This window comes from Siniperca chuatsi, linkage group LG5, assembly GCF_020085105.1.
Source record: "Siniperca chuatsi isolate FFG_IHB_CAS linkage group LG5, ASM2008510v1, whole genome shotgun sequence".
In the NCBI taxonomy this organism is placed as follows: domain Eukaryota; kingdom Metazoa; phylum Chordata; class Actinopteri; order Centrarchiformes; family Sinipercidae; genus Siniperca; species Siniperca chuatsi.
The window spans coordinates 18,787,257-18,808,256 of record NC_058046.1 but is presented as its reverse complement, the minus strand read 5'-3'; the positions used below and the strand labels follow the sequence as shown (position 1 = coordinate 18,808,256).

General features: G+C 42.5%; 1 protein-coding gene across 5 annotated transcripts in view; it reads right to left on the bottom strand.

The window, feature by feature from the left end:
- The window catches only part of emid1 (EMI domain containing 1), a 52,124-nt gene that overhangs the window by 1,765 nt on the left and 29,359 nt on the right, over positions 1-21,000 (bottom strand). Inside the window, exons 4-16 of one of the 5 annotated variants that reach the window (XM_044197601.1) lie at positions 10,770-10,859; positions 10,591-10,652; positions 10,361-10,493; positions 9,350-9,394; positions 9,142-9,249; positions 6,879-6,986; positions 4,611-4,733; positions 4,050-4,102; positions 3,868-3,930; positions 3,725-3,769; positions 3,432-3,476; positions 3,239-3,250; positions 1,214-1,298 (exon numbers count right to left, since the gene is read on the bottom strand). In XM_044197601.1, coding sequence (XP_044053536.1) covers positions 1,214-1,298; positions 3,239-3,250; positions 3,432-3,476; positions 3,725-3,769; positions 3,868-3,930; positions 4,050-4,102; positions 4,611-4,733; positions 6,879-6,986; positions 9,142-9,249; positions 9,350-9,394; positions 10,361-10,493; positions 10,591-10,652; positions 10,770-10,859 — 972 coding nt within the window. Of the gene's footprint in view, positions 1-938; positions 1,030-1,213; positions 1,299-3,238; positions 3,251-3,431; positions 3,477-3,724; positions 3,770-3,867; positions 3,931-4,049; positions 4,103-4,610; positions 4,734-6,878; positions 6,987-9,141; positions 9,250-9,349; positions 9,395-10,360; positions 10,494-10,590; positions 10,653-10,769; positions 10,860-21,000 lie in introns of all 5 variants that reach the window. The other 4 variants (XM_044197604.1, XM_044197602.1, XM_044197603.1 and 1 more) reach the window with 4 other exon arrangements.

The following is a 21,000-nucleotide window of genomic DNA, read 5'->3' as shown; positions in this document are numbered from 1 at the left end:
AAGGATACAAAGCAGCAATTCCTCACTTTTGAGAAGCCAAAACCAGCGCTTGTTTGGCATTTTTGCTTGATAAATTACTTAAACAACGAATCAACTATCAAAACTGCAGTTGATTTATTTTCTGTCATTTGACTAATCGTTTTCTTGACTAATCATTGCAGCACTACTGGCTAGACTTACATACTTTACATCCATTGGTACACATTGACCTACGAAGCACCATTATTATACAAACCATTAAAGCCCCTGAAAACTTGGTTTCAAATCGTAGTTTTTCTTAATAACGTTCATGACTAAATAACAACAATCACAATTAAAGTTAAAAAACAACCTTAGGTATATTTTATGTAATGAGTTGAGTATATTAACTGTTTAACACTCAAAAACTCAGCTATTCTGCTTCAGCAGGACTGTGTGAGTGTGGTTTGATCAGATTTGATTGACAGTGGCGACATCAGCAACCAAACAAGTAAACTGTCATCTGACTTTGATTCAAATGTTGCTTAATCCTAAATGGTGCTTGGAAATATGTGACATCATCTTTTTCCAACTGAGCCCCGCCCACTTTAAACCGAAGACGAGCACAGAAAAATGCACAAATAGAGAAATATCTCATGGGAAATAACCACAAATGTTAAAACTGAGTGTTCATGTGGGATCACATCTCTCATAGTAAGAAGCTGATTGACTAAATATGTTTTCAGGGCCTTTAAAGTAATATCTGTGCTGCCATTCATTATAGGATCGTCACAACCAAAAGAATTCATATATACAAATACATTTCTACTCTTCAGTGATTAGATCAACATTCAGCAGTTCAGTAACAAGTGGTAATCCCAAATTTTATGCATCTAACACTCGATCAACACTTTCTAGATCTTGTCAAAAAGGGTCAGTGAGGGCCGGCAGAGCTGTGGGTGAGGATGTCTCAGCGTTACCTGGCCAGATGATAGCCTCCAGCAGCGTCACCCTGCGAGCCAGAAGCTCAAGGTCTGCCTGCAAGTCGTGGAACAGCTGCAAGCTAATGTCCTATCGGAGAGCAGTGACAGGGGAACTGTGTGAGGGGTGGAAACACCAGCCTCCTGGGTCCTGGGGCTGCTCGCGACTGTTCCCACTCCCTGTCCCAGCAGTGAGGTGCAGTGGGAGTTTGAGCCCCCCCCCCCCACCTTTAACCCCTGCCTAAAGCTGACCCTGCCTCAGGCCTCCTACTCACCATGAATACCGATCATAGTCTCAAGGATTAAAACCCTCTCGGCTAAGATCTTCAGCGCCTCTCTGATCTGATGTATTCCGTCCCCCTGTGAAGATAGATACAGCCGTCAAGGTAAGGAGCATAAGCCAAAGAACTGCTCGCCAAGATGCAAGTCATTTTCTCTCTATCAATACAGTTCAGCAGTTAGAAGGTTAAAACAGTCCACATATCTGCCCAGCACTCTCAGACATATCTGGTCCCTGTATTTTTCTGTATCTCCCTTTTCTCTGGCCATGCTGCTATATGAAGTCAGTCTCTGCCATGCTGGGCTGGGCAACATCAGCATGCACATTACAGACAGCTGGATTACACTCTCCCAAGATTTAGATTTGATCATGCCATCTGCATTCCTTTAACTGGGCAGCAGTTAAGCCAGGCGAGTATTTTCAGCACCGCAGCTTTCATTCTTAACGCTGTGGTCACAAAAGTTACTGTTACCTGACATAATGAAGCCAGTATAGATTTACTTTAAAATCTAATTTATTTGTCTTTTGTTAAAGGATAAGGCAATGGCTTCGTGAGTAAAAGTTGTTAAAAATAACAAAAGTAGTTAAACAAGAGGTGTAAAGCAGACAGAGACCATCACAAAAGAAGTCATGCAGAGAAAAGCTTTTGGTGCCCCAGTGAGTGATTCCCACTATGAAATGCTCTGATTAGTAAGACAAACCAAGGACATACTTTAAGTAAGAAAAGAAAAAAGGCAAAGTTTTACTGAGTCATACAATTACTGACTGCATTTTATTTTTAGCCACAATAGCGGCTAGCACCACCAAGAGGTTGACGTTTGTGACTTTTGCTGAAATATCTCCTCTGACTTTTCATCTAATGCCATCATCAGGTCAAAATTTGAATTTATCTAAGTCTTTGGTTTATGACCAAATGCCTGCAAAACTAAAGACATTCCCATCAGCCTCAGCTGTACTTTGTGTTCAGTGCTAATTAGCCAATGTTAGCATGCTAACACGCTCAACTAAGATGGTGAACGTGGTAAACATATCTCCTAAACATCAGCAAGTTAACATTGTCAATGTGAACATGTTAGCATGGTGACGTTACAGTACAGCCTCACAGAGCCAATAGCATGGCTGTAGAACTCTCAAATAAAGGAGCTACTTTGCCTTTTTTCTGTTTTATTGGCACCGTGTTATTTCACCCATTAGATACATTTTAACAGTTCATTTTCACATCCAGAAAAGAAAGTTGATGTAAAGATGAAATCATGCAAGATTGCATTGTGGGATAAAAGAGGATAGCTGTATCCACTCCACTCACATCAGAGCACAACACCTCTAAACCCAACAGGACCCACCACTGACACATATGGAGTGATTTGGCATATACATTTCATTTTCTTTGTGGTTCATTGAAACATTTTGGAGTCTGTAAATTAAAACATGATTAGATGTAAGACAGCACAGTTGAATTAAAATAAAATGATTATAAATTTGCTTCCATAAGGATTTTACTATATTCTTCATTCTTTCACTCAGTCAGAGCTGGTGCATGGTGTTGTTACGAGACTGACACTGCTTATTGTATTTTGTATATTTATATGTATATGCCAAAGTCAGTTGCTGAAAAGGTGACTGTGAGAGGTAGCCATGGAGACAGTAGCTTGCAGAGGGAGTCAGACAGCTTTAGGGTCAAGAGGACAGTGTCGTGACAGGGGACAGCAGTCCAGAGCACACCCCAAGGACCAGCAAAAACAAAAAGATTTCACACACATAATCAAACTGATCAACAGCTAAAACCATATATACTCAAACAAAAACAACAATGTTAAACAGACACTTGATGACTATCAACAGGGGCGAAAGTATGGACTTGAGAGAAAAAGAGATGCAGCTGATCCCAGCCACAAACATGGTAAGTGTAAAAAGATTATAATCATAACCTAAGATGTGGGTCATGGTTAGACGTAATTTAGGTTACTGAATAGATACATTGCAAAGTGAACACGTGATGACATAAATAAAAATATCTTACATTTAGATTGCTCTTGTAAAATGAGAAAGAGGTAAAAGAAAAATAAGGGTTAGACAGACACAGAGAAAATATTTAATGCTCAGCAAAGGAATCTTAAAACTTTTTTTTCAATCTTCCAACTAAAGGCAAAACCCTCCTGTCAAGGCCCTGTGTCACCATGTGAATGGTGAACTACCACTAACTACTTTCTTACCGGCAAGCCCTTCTCTCCGGGCTCTCCCTTGGGACCCGGTGTTCCCTGTGAAGAAATATTAACACCAGAGAAAAATGAGTCGGACTTCAAAACATTAATAAAAGAGTTGGAGCAGTTTACTTCAAAAGAAAGAGCTCATTCTCTCTGAGACGGTGTTGTCACTGGTCAGTATGGTTTGTAGTGCTGCTGGTTAGTGTAGTTTACAGTAATATAACCAGCTAAGACATGTGTTGATGTTTCCCCCCATTCACTCAGGCCATAATCCTCAAGGCAGCAGGGTGGAGGTGGCTTACCGGCTCGCCTCTGAAGCCCCTCTCTCCTGGGTAACCTAAAGGACCCTGAAAAACCACAGGTATGTCAGAGAGAGTTTAAGGATGCAGATGTAGAGTAAATGAGGAAAACCTACTGAATACTATCAAGCTCTGAGTGTACTCACTCTCTCCCCACGTTCTCCCTTTGGCCCCACAGGGCCCTGCGTTCCAGGGGCTCCAGGTTTCCCCTGTATTGAGTCAGAAAGGAAATTCAAAATGACAATGATACATTTGTACTGAAACCAATCTGACAGTGTGAAACTGAGTTTGCGACTGCGGTGCAGCACTAGGCTGTGAGCGAGCTTACGTTCTGTCCTGACGGACCAGGAGGTCCTACTGGGCCTTTGGGACCTGGGGGACCTGCGTCATAGATCGAAAAATTCATATGAGCACCAAGTACCTTTACCCTCTGGGAGGACTTGGTGCTGCTCAACCTGACATATGTACAGCACCTGTAGGTGTTAATGACTATATAACTTGAGAGCAGCTTTCAATGTGTGGACTCAACTTTGAGGGATGTTTTGTGTTTGGTCACCTGGTTAAGAATAAACATTTTTTCATATAAAATCACAAAAATTGAACCAACATCCCTCAGATTGAAGACCAAATAATGTCTGATTGGGAAAGTTGAATGAAATTGATATTATTATTATTATTATTACTTTATTACAAGTGTGTGTTAGAAAAATAGTATCCAGTAGATATACCTAGATTCAGACAATCTACAGTGTGCATCTACTGTATTTTTGTATGTAAATGCATTTGAAATATTTGCATCTTTCAGCGTAGCAGAGTTTCACAAACACAACACAAACACACTCTGTTCAGTACAGGTATAAACACAATATGGATAGTGATAAACACTTACCGAGAGGCCCAGGGGGACCCTGAGGTCCTGGAACAGGCAACCCTCGTGAGTGTTGGAAAGTGTTGGTGAAGAAGAGGTCTTTTCCACGATCTGGAGTTGAAACAAAATGAGCTACTTTCCTGGCTGAGGACAGTATTCACAAACAGGAACAAGCTGATTAAAATATCTGCAATAATAATCCGTCACACCTTTACATAGCATAGTTTTTATTACTGTACGAGGTGTGTATTACTGTATTATGTCTGTATTATTTTTATCAGTTATCTTGTTGATTTTATTTTGCCTTTATGGGAATGATTGGGACTCAAACCTTACTTTCCACAGTTCGCACAGTTTAATAAATATGAGCTTGTGAAGAATAGTGATGCAAGCATTTCACTGTGTGATGTTTAACTTCTGTTTTTGTTGTCGTACTGTGTTGATGCCTTCCTGAGAAGTTCAACTCAGGGCAACGAAGGCCCTCTTTATTACATGAGAGTAACCTCCAGAGGGCAATGTTTTCCAACAAATACTCAAACCTCAACTAATGACTTCAACAGGCTAGTAAAATACACTAAAATGTGTTCAAAAGTGCTGTCAGTAGTAGATCAGTGTTTCACATTCATTAAAAAAGTTAGGTAATATTGCATAAAAAACTTTCCATATCCACTGACTGGACATCTTTAACTAAATGAGTTTACAGAGAATGCACAAGAGGAAGAGGGTGGTGAACGTGTGAGCGATAGAGGAAGTGTGCAGTCATTGGGTCATTTTATACTGACAGGAAACACAGATCCAATCACAGCATGAGACTTCAGGAGATACAGAGAGGAGGAGGAGGAGGAGGATGAGGGCTGACAGCCAGAAACATCCTCCAGCTGCCAGAACGTTGCACACCGCTAACAGATCACGACCAGAGGTGACATCCACCATTCTCTTTCTGCCTATTTCTACCCACTTTCTTCATTTCCTTCAAAGACTGCACTGGGATCTGTGGCTTCATGTGACATACAAACATGCGGGAGCCACTTACAAACACTGAAATCAGATTTTTAAACAACAGTCCTCCCCTTCACTACTTCACGTTCTGCTGCTGTTTTAGGAACCCGCTCCTGTTCTGCAGAAGGGAATTCCAACCTTCTGTTGCAGATGTAAAAGCCAAATAAACCAGTGTTTTCCAAAGGAAGGTCAGCATGTTCCCTACTGTTACTTTGATGTGAAAGAAATGGCTCACAGTCTCGGAAATCATCATGCCAACCTCAACGTACCCACAGCTTTCTCCACACAGGAACCCAGAGCTTACAAATCAGTATGCTGCATACTTTGTTTTACCACTGAATCCACACACAAAACCTGCAGATACGTTGACCTTGAAAGAGCCTACATCTGGAAGTTGTTGAGTGACATCAGTGATGGACAGGTTCTCATCCCAGCATGTGAAGTCTGTGTCAACCTCAAACTGTCTCTGCCTCCATTTAATCCTCTTTGATTCTGTTCTACTTGGCTGGTAGACAATAAGGAGCAAGTAGCAGTTAAATGATTACCACCATATTGTCTTTTTCTCATTCTTTTGTTTATCATTAGTCCTAAAATCTGCGAGACCTCTCACACAGCAGGAGAGAATATGTCTGTGTGGCTGCAAAAGACACAGGAATATCAACAGTTTGAAGGCTCAAAACTGTAAAATCTACATCACCCTGCCTGAGGACAAATGCTTTGATTGAACTCGTGCTGGGTTCATGGCAAACTGATTTTGTTAAAATGAAATATACAGCAATTAAAGGGGAAGTGCGCTGATTTTACACATCAAAGTCTGTTTACAGGTCCATTGCATATGTGAAAAAAACATGTATAAAGCCTAGTGTGACTCCAGACACAGCTGCGCAAAGTCTGATAAATTGCCTCAAGTGATGTCACTTGTCAGCATCGGTTGAGGCTGAACACTACAAATTTGAAAAAGAAAAAAATCTGGCGTTGTGGAGTTAGAAAGAAGGGAGCTTCCCAGACCTCTGTAGCCCACTCCTCTTCTCTGCTTGAGGCTAGCAGCTCGAGGTTACATTAGCCACTACCAGCATAACACACCTAAATCTCTGACCGAACTGTCGACAGTCGAGTTGCATTGTGGGTAATGTAGGCACAAGTTTTGACAAGGAAGATGAATGTGTGTAATAAAAATCGGTGGACTACTCTTTTAAGACTTGTATTTATAATAAATACAAAGAGTACTTTTAACTACTTGGTGTGGAATTTGTGTCATGGTGACTGTCTATTAGTTGTCCAGGGTCTTACTGTGGTCTGGTTCTGGGATGTGGGCACTGGCCGGCGCTGGAGGCCCTGGAGGGCCAGGCGGGCCTGGTAGACCCCTCTCTCCTGGGAGTCCTGGTGGACCACGGGGACCTGAGAGGAGGGATGACAGAGACATCACTGTGGTGACAGACATGAGGTATGTCATAGCAAAATATGATCTTAAAAGTTTCTTTTGGAGAGGCATAGTAATGATAATTGATTGTGGGTAATGTGATGATAGGAGGATAAACTGACAACGACCAGAGAGGAAATAGATTAGATAAAGTGCTGAATGATACAATAATAGTGTCTTGCAGGAGTGTGTGCCTTTATATCTGTGCATGTGCATATGTGGAGTAAAATCAGCAACTGGACAGAGGAGAAGTGTATGAACTGGCCTGTAATTAAAAGAAGGAGGGTGTTCAATGGTCTGGTGCTGGGAACTTACTCAGGGATATGGGAAAACTCAAATAAACACCATTAAACTCTGCAAAGTGTTACTGGCACTGGTTCATAGTAAATGAAATGTTCCTTGCATACACACCGCTAGCTTTTGTACATGTGTATGTATCAGTAACAGCCTGTAGCTGGCCCATTCGGGCCGGTCAGTAAAAGTGTCCCTCCTCCTCCTCCAGTCATTTATTTGAAGTTGGAAAAAAAGCACCACCACAACTACATCTGACCTCATTGTTTGGACTTTCCTGAGGTAATGCTGCCCCCTAAACACCGCCTCTTGCCCTCTAACAGACCCAGACTCACCACCTCTCTGTTTATGTACTGATGCAACTGACAATGACAGTCCACTAATTACTGCTTTGCAAGGTGATGTTATTACAGCTCTGATTTGACACCCCTGTGGGCCGTTTTCATTTAGCCTTGGTAAACACTGCAGCATGACTGGCTGTGTTTTTGCAGCACCAGGGCGACTATAAACTACAACCTGCAGCATAGTGGTTCAAATGTCCAATCAAAGTGGCCCTCTAGAGTATATGTGACATATTGGGGAAAACAATTTAAATTTTTCCTGCAGAATAATGGTTCCCTAGAGCAGCCAGGGGAAGCTGCGTCAAATATGAGTCAACGTTTGCAATACAACTCTCCTGTAACTTATCAGGACTTATCATAATGTACAATATCACTTCTCCCAACAACTCAAGTTCACTTTTCTCCCATCTTTCCCATAACCTCCGGCTCAGAAACATATTTGTCTACATTTTCCATGACATTGGACACATTCCAGCCCTGTGTTTATCTTTCTCTTTAAAATGAAAAAAATCAGCACAATAAGGAAAACACAGCTTCGGATGCAAGACACAGCACTGGTTTTGGGTACTTATGAAGTAATGGAGACAGAAAAAACAATAACACCACAGGCATATGGAAATCATAAGGGCCTGGGATTTGTGTATATATAGCTCATGTTCATTTCAGATTGAAGTCACATGGCGCTTCTCGGAAAGTGGGATTGAAGTTTAACTTTTGCTCTAAATTTCATCTTTACCCAGCAGCAGGCACAGAGCTGGGGTCATATGTTAGCCTGAAAGGAGAGGCACTCCCTTCATGATCCAGAGCAGAGAAATAACAGCCTATAGCAAGAGCAGATGTTGTGACACACTTACACCGCCATTTACTTTATTATCATTCAGGTCACAGATGCCTGTGGATTTAATTTTTCCAACAGGTCATTTATTATCTGTACATAATTGCTCTGAATTCATAGAGCAGATGTATGATTCAGTGTCTGTTCTGGTTGGTGAACATGAGCAGCAGTTCATATGTAGTGTGAAAACAAATGCTCTTGCTTTTAGAAACATATGATTTTAATAGCCGACCAACAAAATGCCCAAATTCCAGCAAGTTCCAAGCAGGCCTCAGGGGCCGATGGAACGCACCGACATTTATCGCTGGAGGGACTGCGGGCTGACAGAGTGGTTTAAGAGAGAGACAAATACTCTGGAGCAGGACATCACGGGTCAGTCTTTTGTTGGAAATCTCTCTGATTTTTCCACTGTTGTTTCCACAGGTCTTTGGTCAATGGTGAGCCATTCAAATGTCTTGATCTACAGGCAATAGGTTAAGTGGACAGGCAAGTATACAACTGCCCTGCAATATCCTCCATCTCTCGCAATGACACACACAAATCTTTACAACATGCTTATTGACAAACTGCGTCAACATCTACTAAGACAAGGTTAATTTGTTTCTGTCAGCTCACAACTGTCTGCTAACAATGAGCTGTGTATTTCTACTTTCAGTCCTCTCTTACCTGCAGGTCCTGAGGATCCCTTTGATCCAGGGGTTCCAGATGGGCCCCTTGTCCCAGCATCCCCCCTAGGCCCACTGGGACCTGGCAGCCCTCGAGACCCTGGCTTCCCTAAGAGGAGGAAACAGTCATGAGTAATCACGAAGCCTTAACTGGTTCACACCTTAAATGGTTTTAGATCCACTGGAAGGCAACTATGGTTACAATTTACCATCCCTGCCAGGAAGCCCATCTCTCCCCTTTTCACCCTGAGGACCTGTAATGAAAACAGAGAGGTGGCTTAATTGAGAGGTGTAGCTCTGTGAAAAAATCTGGGCTCAAACCACCTGGAGAAGAGGTATTGTAAAATCCACTGAGGGATGATGTGAAACTCTCTAAATTCTGTCTAAGTGATTGAGTAAAAACCCTATGTCATTGTTAGGCTGTGGTAGAATATTCCCTCCTGTACATAGTGCACTATATTTACAGTCCGACATTTTATTTGAGTGTTCGAAATCTCAGTTTGAATCGTATTCACTATATAGAGCAGTTGCATTTTACAGATGCAACAATGTCTGTTGTGCGACTCGCCACCTTTCAGTCATGAGGGAAAATGACAAAGCAAGTGTGAGTGCAACTGAATGAGTGAATGAGGGTGTGATTTTGGACACAGCCATAGACAGCTCCCATTTTCACCAGGATTGTCTCATTTTTCTACAAATGAAAACTTATGCCATCAGAGTAATTTGAAAGATTCTATAATCACATAAAATTCCTTCACGTGGCTATAACTGGGTACAACGTTTGGCTAAACACATTTTATTATAACTGATACACTTTCTAAACTTCTTCTGACAGTGCAGCAGGGTTAGTGAACTCTGTGTTTTTAGCTGCAGCCAGTGCTGGGCTCGACTCCATGAGAGGAGAAGTCGTCTCCTGAATGCTCTGAAGTGTTCGCTTTCCACACAGCCACAGAGAACTGGAAGTGAGCAGCACAGACCACTGGGCTCTTACTTTTGCTAAAGGAAATGAGTGTGTGTGCAGTGGAGGAAATAGGATATGAGCAGAGGTGAGCAGGTAGAGGGCAAGGAAAAAAAAGAGTTGCAGCTTGCAGAGAAAAGCTGCAAGGAGTGATTTCTGACTGAATTATCAAAACACAAAAGCCTGGACTCCACTTAATGGAAATATGCAGTATTTTTTTAAACTTAAAATGTAATACTGCATGACAGCGTGATACACCTACCTGCAGGTCCCTGCTCACCAGGGGCTCCCTGAGCGGGCACAGCCCCCATCAGTAATGAGGCCTCTGGTGCAGTTCCTCCTCTACCCTGAAGGTGGCGATGTGATACGGAGGCCGGGGCAGTGAGTAATTGGACCTAGCACAGGAAGACGTAAAACAAGTGTGGGCAATTAAACAATATGCTTGTTTAATGTAGGCCTATCATATTGTGGCTGAATGAGTACAGTCTATACCTTCGCCTCCAGGGAGCTCAGCCTGTCATTCAAAGCTGTGATTCGACTGCAGTTGAGACAATCTAAAAAAATTGCAGAAAATTGCTTTCTTTACCTTCTAGAATCAAACACTTGAACATGTAGCATACCTTTGCCACTGTGTTTTATAGTCAAAGTAGTAACATGTTCACAGTTCTTACTAGAGATTGGCTCTCCTGTGCGTGCAGGCGGGCGGCGTAGCGTGGATGGTTTTCTTACTGCCTCTTGAGTTACAAGCTGGTTCCCTGCTTCTGTAACAGAAGATAAAGAGACAGAAAAATGTCATCTGTGTGGCTTGGATTTGAAGTTATAGTGACTTCTTGACCTTGAAAACATAATCTTTAGATTTGGAAGTTTTTGTTTCCTTTCAAACGCAATATGGGAATCAAATGGTGGGAATCACAGGTCCAAATTCTCACCAAGATCTAGTCATTTGTTTGACGTCCCAATAGCTATCTGTAAACAAAATTTAATGGAAATCACTTCAAATGTTTTTTGCAATATGCTGCTGACATTAGAGCTGAGTGGATTAGTTGATTTATCAAATCATTCTTTAAGCAAAAACACCAAAGATTCTCTGGCTTTAGCTACTCAAATGTGAGGATGTGCTACTTTTCTCTATTTTATATCATTGAAAATTGAACATCTTTGGGTTTTGGACTGTTGGTCGGACAAACAAGACTTCTGAAGATGTCATTCTGGGTTCTGGGAAATTATAGTGGCCATTTTTCACTATTTTATAAATCAATGAATGAACGAAATCCAGAATTTAGTACTGGCCAGACAACAACAGAAAAAGAGTCTCAAAGAAAAAGAGATAAGAAAAATGTTTGTCTCCGATCCCCAACTTCCAAATACTCATTAATAGGCTGCAGGTGTCAATATGTCATTTTGTGTTTAATGTAATGTCATCAGTTGAATGATATGGAAGTTACACAGACTGTGCTGTGAGTTGTGTGAAGATGTTTCACAATAGGAGATATCAGAAATCACCTCCATGCTGTGGGTTGCTATCCTCCAGGTGAGCTTCTTACTATCAGCCAGAAAGAGCTGACAAAAAGTTAACGGGGTGTAGAGAAGACAGAAATGGAAATCACCAGAGACAGTTGCAGCTTTCTGTCTCCATTACATTTCCAAGAGACAAACAGTGTGCACGCTACATCTGTGCCAAGTTGCTTTCCTTTTGCCTTTTTTCTTTATGGAGTATAAAATCGCAAAGCCTGTGAGAGAGGGCGTGTACAGACAAACAATAGTTTCCTTGTGAAGAGAGAATGGGTAGTCTCGGCTCGCATTCTGTCTTGCCTTCATTTTATGAAGTGTGGGAGTTTGTGTCCCTGGGTTCTGGATGTTTTGAATGGGCAGACCTTTGTGGAAATGCTAGACTGACTCCTTTGTCTGGCCTGGTCTGGCTCTGGTCGGCCCAGGTGCTCCTGATACAAACAAGAGGCTGGGTTCAGCACCTCATTAGCCACCAGGAAGCACGTCTTTGCCATTCAGTGGCCAGCAGCAACAGTCAACGCCAAGTGCTTTACTAAAAGAAGCCATGAAATAGCACCTGCAGCACCGAGCTGGGGCAGGAGAACGGTACTCTTCTTAAACAGCCTCACTTATTGATGATGATGATCTGTCTCCATCCACTGGAGACCCAGGAAAGGAAAACGGAGAGCTTATTGTCATGAAGAAAAATAAACATTTGGGAACTTAAGACAGGAAAGCATAACGGGTTTAGTGATTACCCAAAGAGGAGGGAGAGTGAGGGCAAAGGGGGAGTATGAAAAGTACACAGAACACATGGTTTAGGGTAAACTGAGACCGCTCCAATAATTCCCCCTCCTCAACCTCTGTGCTCATGATTTCACTGTTTTGGGTTCTGGGTATTTCTCAGAGGATTACAAGTGTAGATGGATTTAAACCATGTAAGACTTGAGACTGAAATGTTATGGCATGTCCTCTAAATTGCAGAAAACTCTTCCACATTTTCGATAACAATATAAACCTTGCACAGAGACCAGGAGAACATACACTTTGATCTGCTCTTTACTCGTCTGCACCGCTGTTCAATCCACATGGGGAAGACTGCAGAGACAAAGAGAGCTGTGCGTGTGCGTGTACATGTACATGCACATGCCGGGGACGTTTTCTCTGGAGCTCGGCTCATGTAGATGGCTGCATTCAATTACAAAAGGGGCTCTGGATAGGAAATCTAGCTCGCGCCCCAAACAGCACCTCTTTTCCCTCTAGAGTAAAGAACATGCGAGCGTCAAGATCCCCTCACCCACACTCGTGCTATTGTATGAAGCATTAAGCTGGATTTGGCTAGAGGACAACTGTCTCCCACACACACCTCTTACACACTTTCTCCCTCTCTCTGTCTTGCAACAACTTAATTTAAAATCTTGAAAGACCCCTCTTTTCTTCTGCATCGCCTGTGACAGTGTCTGTTAACTACAAGGCCTGAAGAAAGAGGATGACTTGGATCCATCGCTCTCTCTGCCAACAATAACATCATCACAGTTAATGAATGCCCCCTGATGGACATGGCTCATTGTATCCACTCTTTGTTCTCAGTGGGCTAATTTCTTCCGGGTGTGTGTGTGCGTGTGTGTGTGTGTGTGTGTCAAAAAAATGTGTGAATGTATTTGACCTTTTGCCCCCATGTTGCACTGGGCCCTTATCAGTGACTGAGTCAGAGCTCTTCATTAGAGGAATCCCCCCACAGAGAGTTCAGTGGGCCAGAGGCCTCCTATCAGCTCTGTCTCTTGTCCTATTTTTCTCTCTCACACACACACACATACAGAGTTTAGTCATTTGTTTACCAACACTCTTTGAATAATATTTGCCCCCGCTGGTGCAATAATCTCATAGGAAAAGGAAGAAGATATGAGCGAAGGTCAAAGCGAGAAGGTTATCTTTTCATATTTCATATTGAGTGTGTCTATTCAGGCGGTTATGAATGATGGCCTGTGGGATTGTTTATGCTCAATCACATGATGATATGCACTGTATATTGTGTATAAAGGTATTTTGTAGCAGCAGGAAAAGGCGTTAGGACCCTGGCAGTGACGAGAAGCCTCTAAAAAGCAGAACATTTATTTCAGACTGAACTGATCTAAATGAAAGTTTATTATGGAGCACTGAAGCCATCCAAAAGTTAAGGAGAGCTCTTACAGCATACTGTCTTTCTAAACCTGTAGCTGGGGGCTAAGGTTAGACAGACCACTGAAATTGTTTATTGAAATCTGAGCAATAGGTCTGCCAAGCCACACATGTAGCCCCGAGGACCTCAGATGAAACCCTGACAGGACTTTCTCTCCTGTGTTTCCCCTGCTGCACATCACTCGCTGCTTGAATAAATGAAAAACACTGAAGGTGAGTAAACTAAACACTAGCCTGTCAAATGAAAAGAAAATATTGACTTGTCAGTGTAATTCAACTACAATATATTGGATATACGTTTGTTTAAAAGAAATATTCATTGTGTAACTCATCAATATTATGCAGGGTGTATCTTCACTCTTCACTTCACTAAAACTTCAAATAAAAAACATGAGTTTGAAAGGTGAGACACGATAGTGAAGACAGAAAGAGAGTGAATAGTAGCTTGCCTTGGTAACAGACCGTGTTTGTGAGCCAACACCTCAGACACATTTATGCCAAGTGTGAACTGTGCCGACGGGGGGGAAGCCCTCAATCTGAACTGACTGCTCTCAAGTGAATGCAACATTTTTGATTTGGACTCCACAAAAGCATGAACAACCTGCTGTTGCATCATTATATAATCATTATGGCAGCTACCAAAGCTATTATTATTGGCCTTAAAAACCCACTTGGAGATCTGCTGGTACCACCAGAGAGAGACAGCCAAGGGCACAATGACCAGGACTGCAGCTGCACCGCTCGCTCTACAAACTAAAGTGTGTGTGCATGTGCTCTCGTGTAGGGTTTTGTGTGTGTGTGTGTGAGAAAGTGCAGGTGTGACAAACACACATATACGCACACACACTGGCTGTATTATTAATGGGCCAAGGTCATTCCTTCAGTGATACTCTCCCAGTGAAAATAAACCAGAGCCCTCATGCTAAGAGCCCAGTTAGCGCTGCCAACCAGAGCGCTTAAACACACATCTCACACTCAGCTGCACTGACTGCCTGATCCTCCAAGCTCATCACCTACTGTGGTTTATTTGTTCTCTGCTTCTGCAGAAAGACTCAGCAGCTTGCAGACAGACAGGCCCTAAGGAGCTTCATGAATGTACGAGTGAGTTGTCCTCTCATATGGTCTGCAGCAGAAGGTGGATGAACATATGAAGACATGGATGAAGCAGAAACTGTGTTGCACAGCCCATAAAGGCTTGTCTGTGCTGCTTCCTTGACTCTAACTGTGTTTGAAGTTCCTGTGGGGAGATACAGTACAGGGCCTGGCAGCAGCAGTGAATGCAGATTTCAAAACACACACGCACACACGCCACAACAAGCAAACACAGCAGAGTGCAAGGTCCTGATCCATCTCTGTCTGGTCAATTAGCTGAGCTCAGCGCTGCAGTATCATTAGTGACCAGGTGCTGACAGCCAACCAGGGGATGCGTTTGTCTCTGTTTCTGCACCGGACAGACTGAAGACTGCTGCTGCTGCCTTTAGATCAACACACACACACACAGTCTACTCATAGAGAACACTGTACTCCTTAAAATAAGCAAAGCTGTACAAGGTGGCTACTCAGAACATACTGTATGTTTGCTGAGCGAGCGGTTCCTTTGTTCCTTGTCTATTATTGAATCCAAAAGAGACAAACTGAGGTGATGTGATCCTGGGATTGTTTCATTCTGCTTTCCTCCCTCTCATTTTCTCTCTCTCTGTCCTTGTCTAATACTCATTTTACAAAAAAGAACTGTATGAACCCCAGTTATTCTATATTTTAAGAATTACTTCTGTACATTGTTGCATAATGCAACTCAAGAAAGAGGTAGTATGCAAATTCTATTATTTCATGCAGAAATGCTCCATTATGTAAAGTACAGATGTCAAGACAGCAATATGATAACCATTCAGTTATCAATTCGTGTGCACACAGAAGTTTACTTTTGTAATTAAATCACTTTAGAAACAAAGTGAAGCAATTTAAAATAAAAAAGAGATATGAGCAGTTGTTTTGATACTGTCCCTGCTTAGTAGTTTAGTGCAGGTGGTTTAGGTGTGTTTTGATCTGTCTGAAAGGGAACAGATCTCACAGCTGGATCAAAGCCTTTAGTGTAGTCAATTTAATACAGAGTTTAAATTTGGGGAGAGCACTGGTATCGGATCAGTGCTATGTATCAGCAGATGAGTTGAGGTATTTCCACTGGTATTGGGAGAAAGAAAGATGGATGGATGCATCCCTCTCTTCTGCACAGGTTGCTGGATGAGGGGCACCACCTCCCATACAGCTGACGGGTCTCAGTCATCAGGGCTTGGTGCTCTGCCCAGCGCAAACCTGCATGTGAACCCCAGTGTTTACTGCGCTTTCCCAGGGTCGCAGGTTTCTTTTATTAGGTGATTGACTTAAGGGGTGGGACACACTTCATCATTTCCTTCCTTTGGAATTGCCACTCTGCCTCTTCCCATCTCTCAGCCTGAGACCGGAGCAGCCCACACACTGGACAGGTTCAACTGTAATTATAGAGGAGAAGGAAGTGCGGCCTTGCTATAACAATTGGTCAGATAATTGATCCCAGAGGAAAAGGTGAGCTAAGCGAGACTGAATCCTCACCTCCACACTGTGTTTAGGTTGAAAACAAGTGCACTGAGGTCTACATCTGCTCTGGTTTACAAGTCTAGGTGAGGTGTTGCAAAGACCTGCTCCAAATGAAACCATACTATGGCCTCCAGGACCCTGAGGTGAGAGCGCGCAGGGTCAGAGAGGTTCTCACCTCATGCACACACATCTCACCTCATCAATCAGCACAGACACTTAAGCCAAAGCAGTGCAGGGCAGCGCACATTCGCTACACCACAGCTAGACTTCCATCAGTCACTACAAAGGGTGAAAATAATGAATTAGTTTAAGTCTGGTAACTGCACCAGAGGAGATGGTTTATGTACTTTGGAGTAGTTTTAAAGTCAGTAATTTTATTTTTTATTAAGGTAGTATACTTCAAAAGAAATTACAACCCTTATATTGAGTATGAATATTGTCAGCTTTCTGATTTTACTTTGTTAAAATAGCTTAACAAAATTAGAACTGTAACCTATTTTTGAAATTTACTTGATTTGATTTGTTTCTGTCATAGATAAAACACACACAGCAAACAGATGCAAGATTCAAAGCTTTATTGTCATATGCACAGAGAATAAGTTAGACTGCATTTAAAGATCTTACTTTGCCATCTTTTCTGATTGACATGCAGAAAAAATACATAAAATACTTTTATTTGTAAATAAACAATTACAAAACTCTACAATAAGAGTTTGCTGTGCAGAAGAAGAGCAAACTCGTAAAGTCCAGTTGTACAGTTGCAAAAGGTAATGCTAATCTATACTGCTTTGCAAATCTGTACTACTTTGACTTCTACTTGTATAAAATATACAGTTTATAAATAAGTAACAGCACTTCCACTTGAGAAGGACATTGTTGTATTTCGAGCCACTTGGAGCTGTCAGAACCTGACAATAAGGTCTATGATCAGATAACTACTGCAGCTGTTAACTAGTGTATTTTAAGAGCATGTATGTACAGATATTTCTATAATTTACAGGCCTGGTGCACAGAGGCCAGTTCAGTGTGACCAGCAGCGTTGTTTCGCTAATCGTCTTCAGTTTGGCTTTGGCTCAGCCAATTCTCACATCCTTCAGTCCTTTCAGCTCTTCCAGCCCATCCAGATGTGCACACAGCTTCTAATCTTTCACAGGAAGGAGGAGGGTCTCCTGCTTCTCCTCCCACCTCTCTGTCCCAAACATGGCTGTCTTTACCTTCACCTTCCTTCTCACTCACTCTCCCTATCTCTCTCACTCTCTATTTTTCCAGCACATGCCTGTAGTGATTCTGATGGCAGTGATGGGGTCTGTGTCTCAGTCTGGCTGCCCCTCCCGCCCCCTCCACAGCAGGCGGTGGTGTGTAATTACAGAGCAGTGCCGGGCTGAATGGTCTGACTGGTGGGATGACTGCGGTCTGTTGACAGAGGTGTTTGTCTGGCCTAAAGACATGTGCTCCCATTGGCATTCTGGGACAGGAGACTGGCCTCACTGGGCATAGACAGCTGTGGGGTAGACCTCTCTGCACAGGATGCAGCACTCACCTTCCATAACCTCCCCTCCCTCCCTCCTGTCAGGCTTCCTGCTTATTGTATTTTCCAGAAGGTTTCACCATGTGAGACGCACAACTATCTACCCCACAGGTTTGGTCCAGACTGTCAAGAATACCTGCAAGGTACTCGTAGATACTAATTACAGGAAAATTGAGCTTTGTTTCACAATCACTCACCGTTTTTGCCTCTAATGACTGAGCAGAGCAGACCTGCCTACACTGTTTGTTAACCACTTGTTTTGGAGTGTGGCAGTGTGGTGGTGTTCTGTCCTTTTATCAAAAGCATGAGTAACTGTTGTTCTCAGTGGGCAACATGCTGCCTGAATGTCCACAACAGCAGGAGAGGCAGTTTGTGTTCATAGAGAGAGCCACAAAACAGAAAAAGAATCTGGTGTTTACACAAACTTGAGAGAATAAAACCCCAAGAATTTTAAGTGAATTTAAAAATGGAATAACCTGAATTTGCTGTTGTCCCAGTAGTATCCAACAAAAAACTTAAGCATGTGGCAAAATGGAGACAATTGTCTCAGTGCCATGAAAGCAAACAATGCTGTGGTCTGTGTAAAGTGGCTAAAATTAGTGGTGGGCACATCTGTCGAACTGCAGCGTGCTGATTTGAGATAGTATGTGGTCGGGACCAGTCTTTAAACATTTCCTCCATTTGAAAGCAGCAGATGTCTAATAAAAGCGTGTGGCAGAGGCTGCCGACCCAGCTCACACCCTTCACTTTTAATAAGAGAGACACAATAACACAGAAGCCCGACGCAACCCGGCTCCTCCCTCATGACCCTGGTTGACCCAAATAAAAGCTGCTCTGTAAACTTTTCCTTGGCGTCACTCTCCCTTTCTATGACCTCGGTTAACATCTAATCCAATGATGTGCAACCTTTTTCCCCATTTCTCCATCTCTGTCTCTCCTGTGGTCACCACAGAAACCAGTGAAAACAAGATTTTCTGCAGACCAGGACATGACCAAACCACATGCTCCTCTGCTGCTGCTTTAGTGTGGCAGGGAGGGATCCGTCTTGTCTTTGACCTCTCCATATAAAACACTCCCTACACACCGCAGTAATTAAACCCCACTCCTCTCAGCCAAAACACTGCCGCAAGTGGCTGACAAACAACAGCTCTAAAAACAACTGGGACCAGAATTAGACCTCCACACACACACACACTAATGTACTGTAACACATTAAATGCAAGTTATTGCGGTTGACTACACAAGCTTTAAATATCACGCACGCTGCACTGAGCTGTTGAACACTTCATAAGTCTTTGTGACTAAAATAAGCAAACCCCATCAACATTATGTGAAGCTGGTTTTCCTTTAAAGGATAATTCCACTTTATTACAACTCAGATCTTACAGTATTTGGCCATCGTTTCTATCAGCTATGACATCATTGTACTCACCAAAGTCACTGCTGAGATCTGAGAACACGACAACATTGTAACACAATAAAGTCTGATGGGGCAAGAAACAAAAGCAGACAACCTGTTAAAGATGCCAATAGTAAAGCTAGATTACAGAACCCACTTTATTTGAAGGTAAAAACAAAAAGAGTGCACCCAAAATGTCAGCAATAATTCCTAAACAAGACTCAACAGGAACAACTTCAAGGAGTATGGTACATCATAGCTGAGTAATAATTTTCCCGTTAGCTTTAACTTAACCATTTTGTTTGTTTAAAATATGTATAATCACCTGACTGCTCGTTCTTGCCCAGTCAGAGTTCCTTTTAGCAATGTAGCCAAGTTCAAGACCCAACATGTGAAGAAGACAACATTTGTATCTCTCTGTCTTTTGGAGGAGGCTAACTGCCTCTCCCAACTTCGAGCCACTGCACCAAGCTAACATGCCCCAGACCAATTTCTCCAGTGAACGCACCCTCTATCCAACTCCTGTTAAGACAACAAGCCGACCTCTAATCGCTGAATTTCAAATTGTAATCCCTTAATCGTTTTTTTTTTTAGAGTAACTGTAACTTGTACTGCGTTCCTGCCCTGCGCTGAATAACATTCAAGCTGTAATAAAATAGAAGATGAGATGTTACAGAAAGAAAGTTTTGGGGGATGAAAAATATCCAAACCATAGGTTGCAAAGACTACGCAATAAAAAGATGGTGAATCGACTAAGTGCAACAGGAACAGCAGTAGAGAAGTAGAGTTTACACACTGCTGCTCCCTGCAAAAACATGCTGCTGAATTCCTGGCCAGCAGACCCTTTACTCTGACCCTGTTCATTACCATACAGAGATTGACAAGCGCTCCAGCTCTCTGCCCACAGCTGCAGCCAAGCAGCGTGCAGGCCAATCCACAAACCTTCAGCTAAACATCCTGTCCCGTGTCCTCTGCTATACACACTCAGCGCTGGATGAGTGAATCCTTTGCCCTGAGTGTTTGAAGGACACGTCCACTCAAACACACAGTTTATTTGTCCAAGGTTGGTCTGAACGCTCACTTATTACAGCTTAGAGGCCTGTTGGCACACCAACCACATGTAATTTCCCTCCTGTGGTATGATTTGTGTGTGAGCACATACGAGAGCAATTCTTGTTAAGAAAAAGGTTTCAGTAACCTATACTTTTCCTTAACCACCCATGTAAACAATAAAAACAATCGAGTCCCATCTGACAACCATGCAGCAGGATCCATGACAACCAAACAGAAAAGCTTGAACACAAGGACTGTGTGATAGTGACTGCACTCGTCCATCCAGAGCCAAGACATGATTGCCAGACTGTAGTCATTCCAAGTCCCCTTAGGATGATATTCTGCTTCAATAGCAAACTATAAACCTGCCTCACTCTGCAGGGCTATAAATGAATTGAGAGCAGCAGACATGTGTGGTAAAAGAAGTAGGCCAAATCTTTCTTCACTATTGTTTCAATTTTCCTCATGATTCAGCTTCTCTCGGAGAGCATTGTCCATTTCCTCCACCATAACAAATCATTTGATTTGTCAGTTTCCTTTGGGACATCTCATATAACACCCTAATCTCCATTTTGCCTTCATAAGCTTGGATCATTTTACTGTGGAGGTATTCGGCCCTGCTCAGTTAAAAATGTTGGATGTAACATACTGAAATAGCTAAAGACCACTGTTTCACCACACT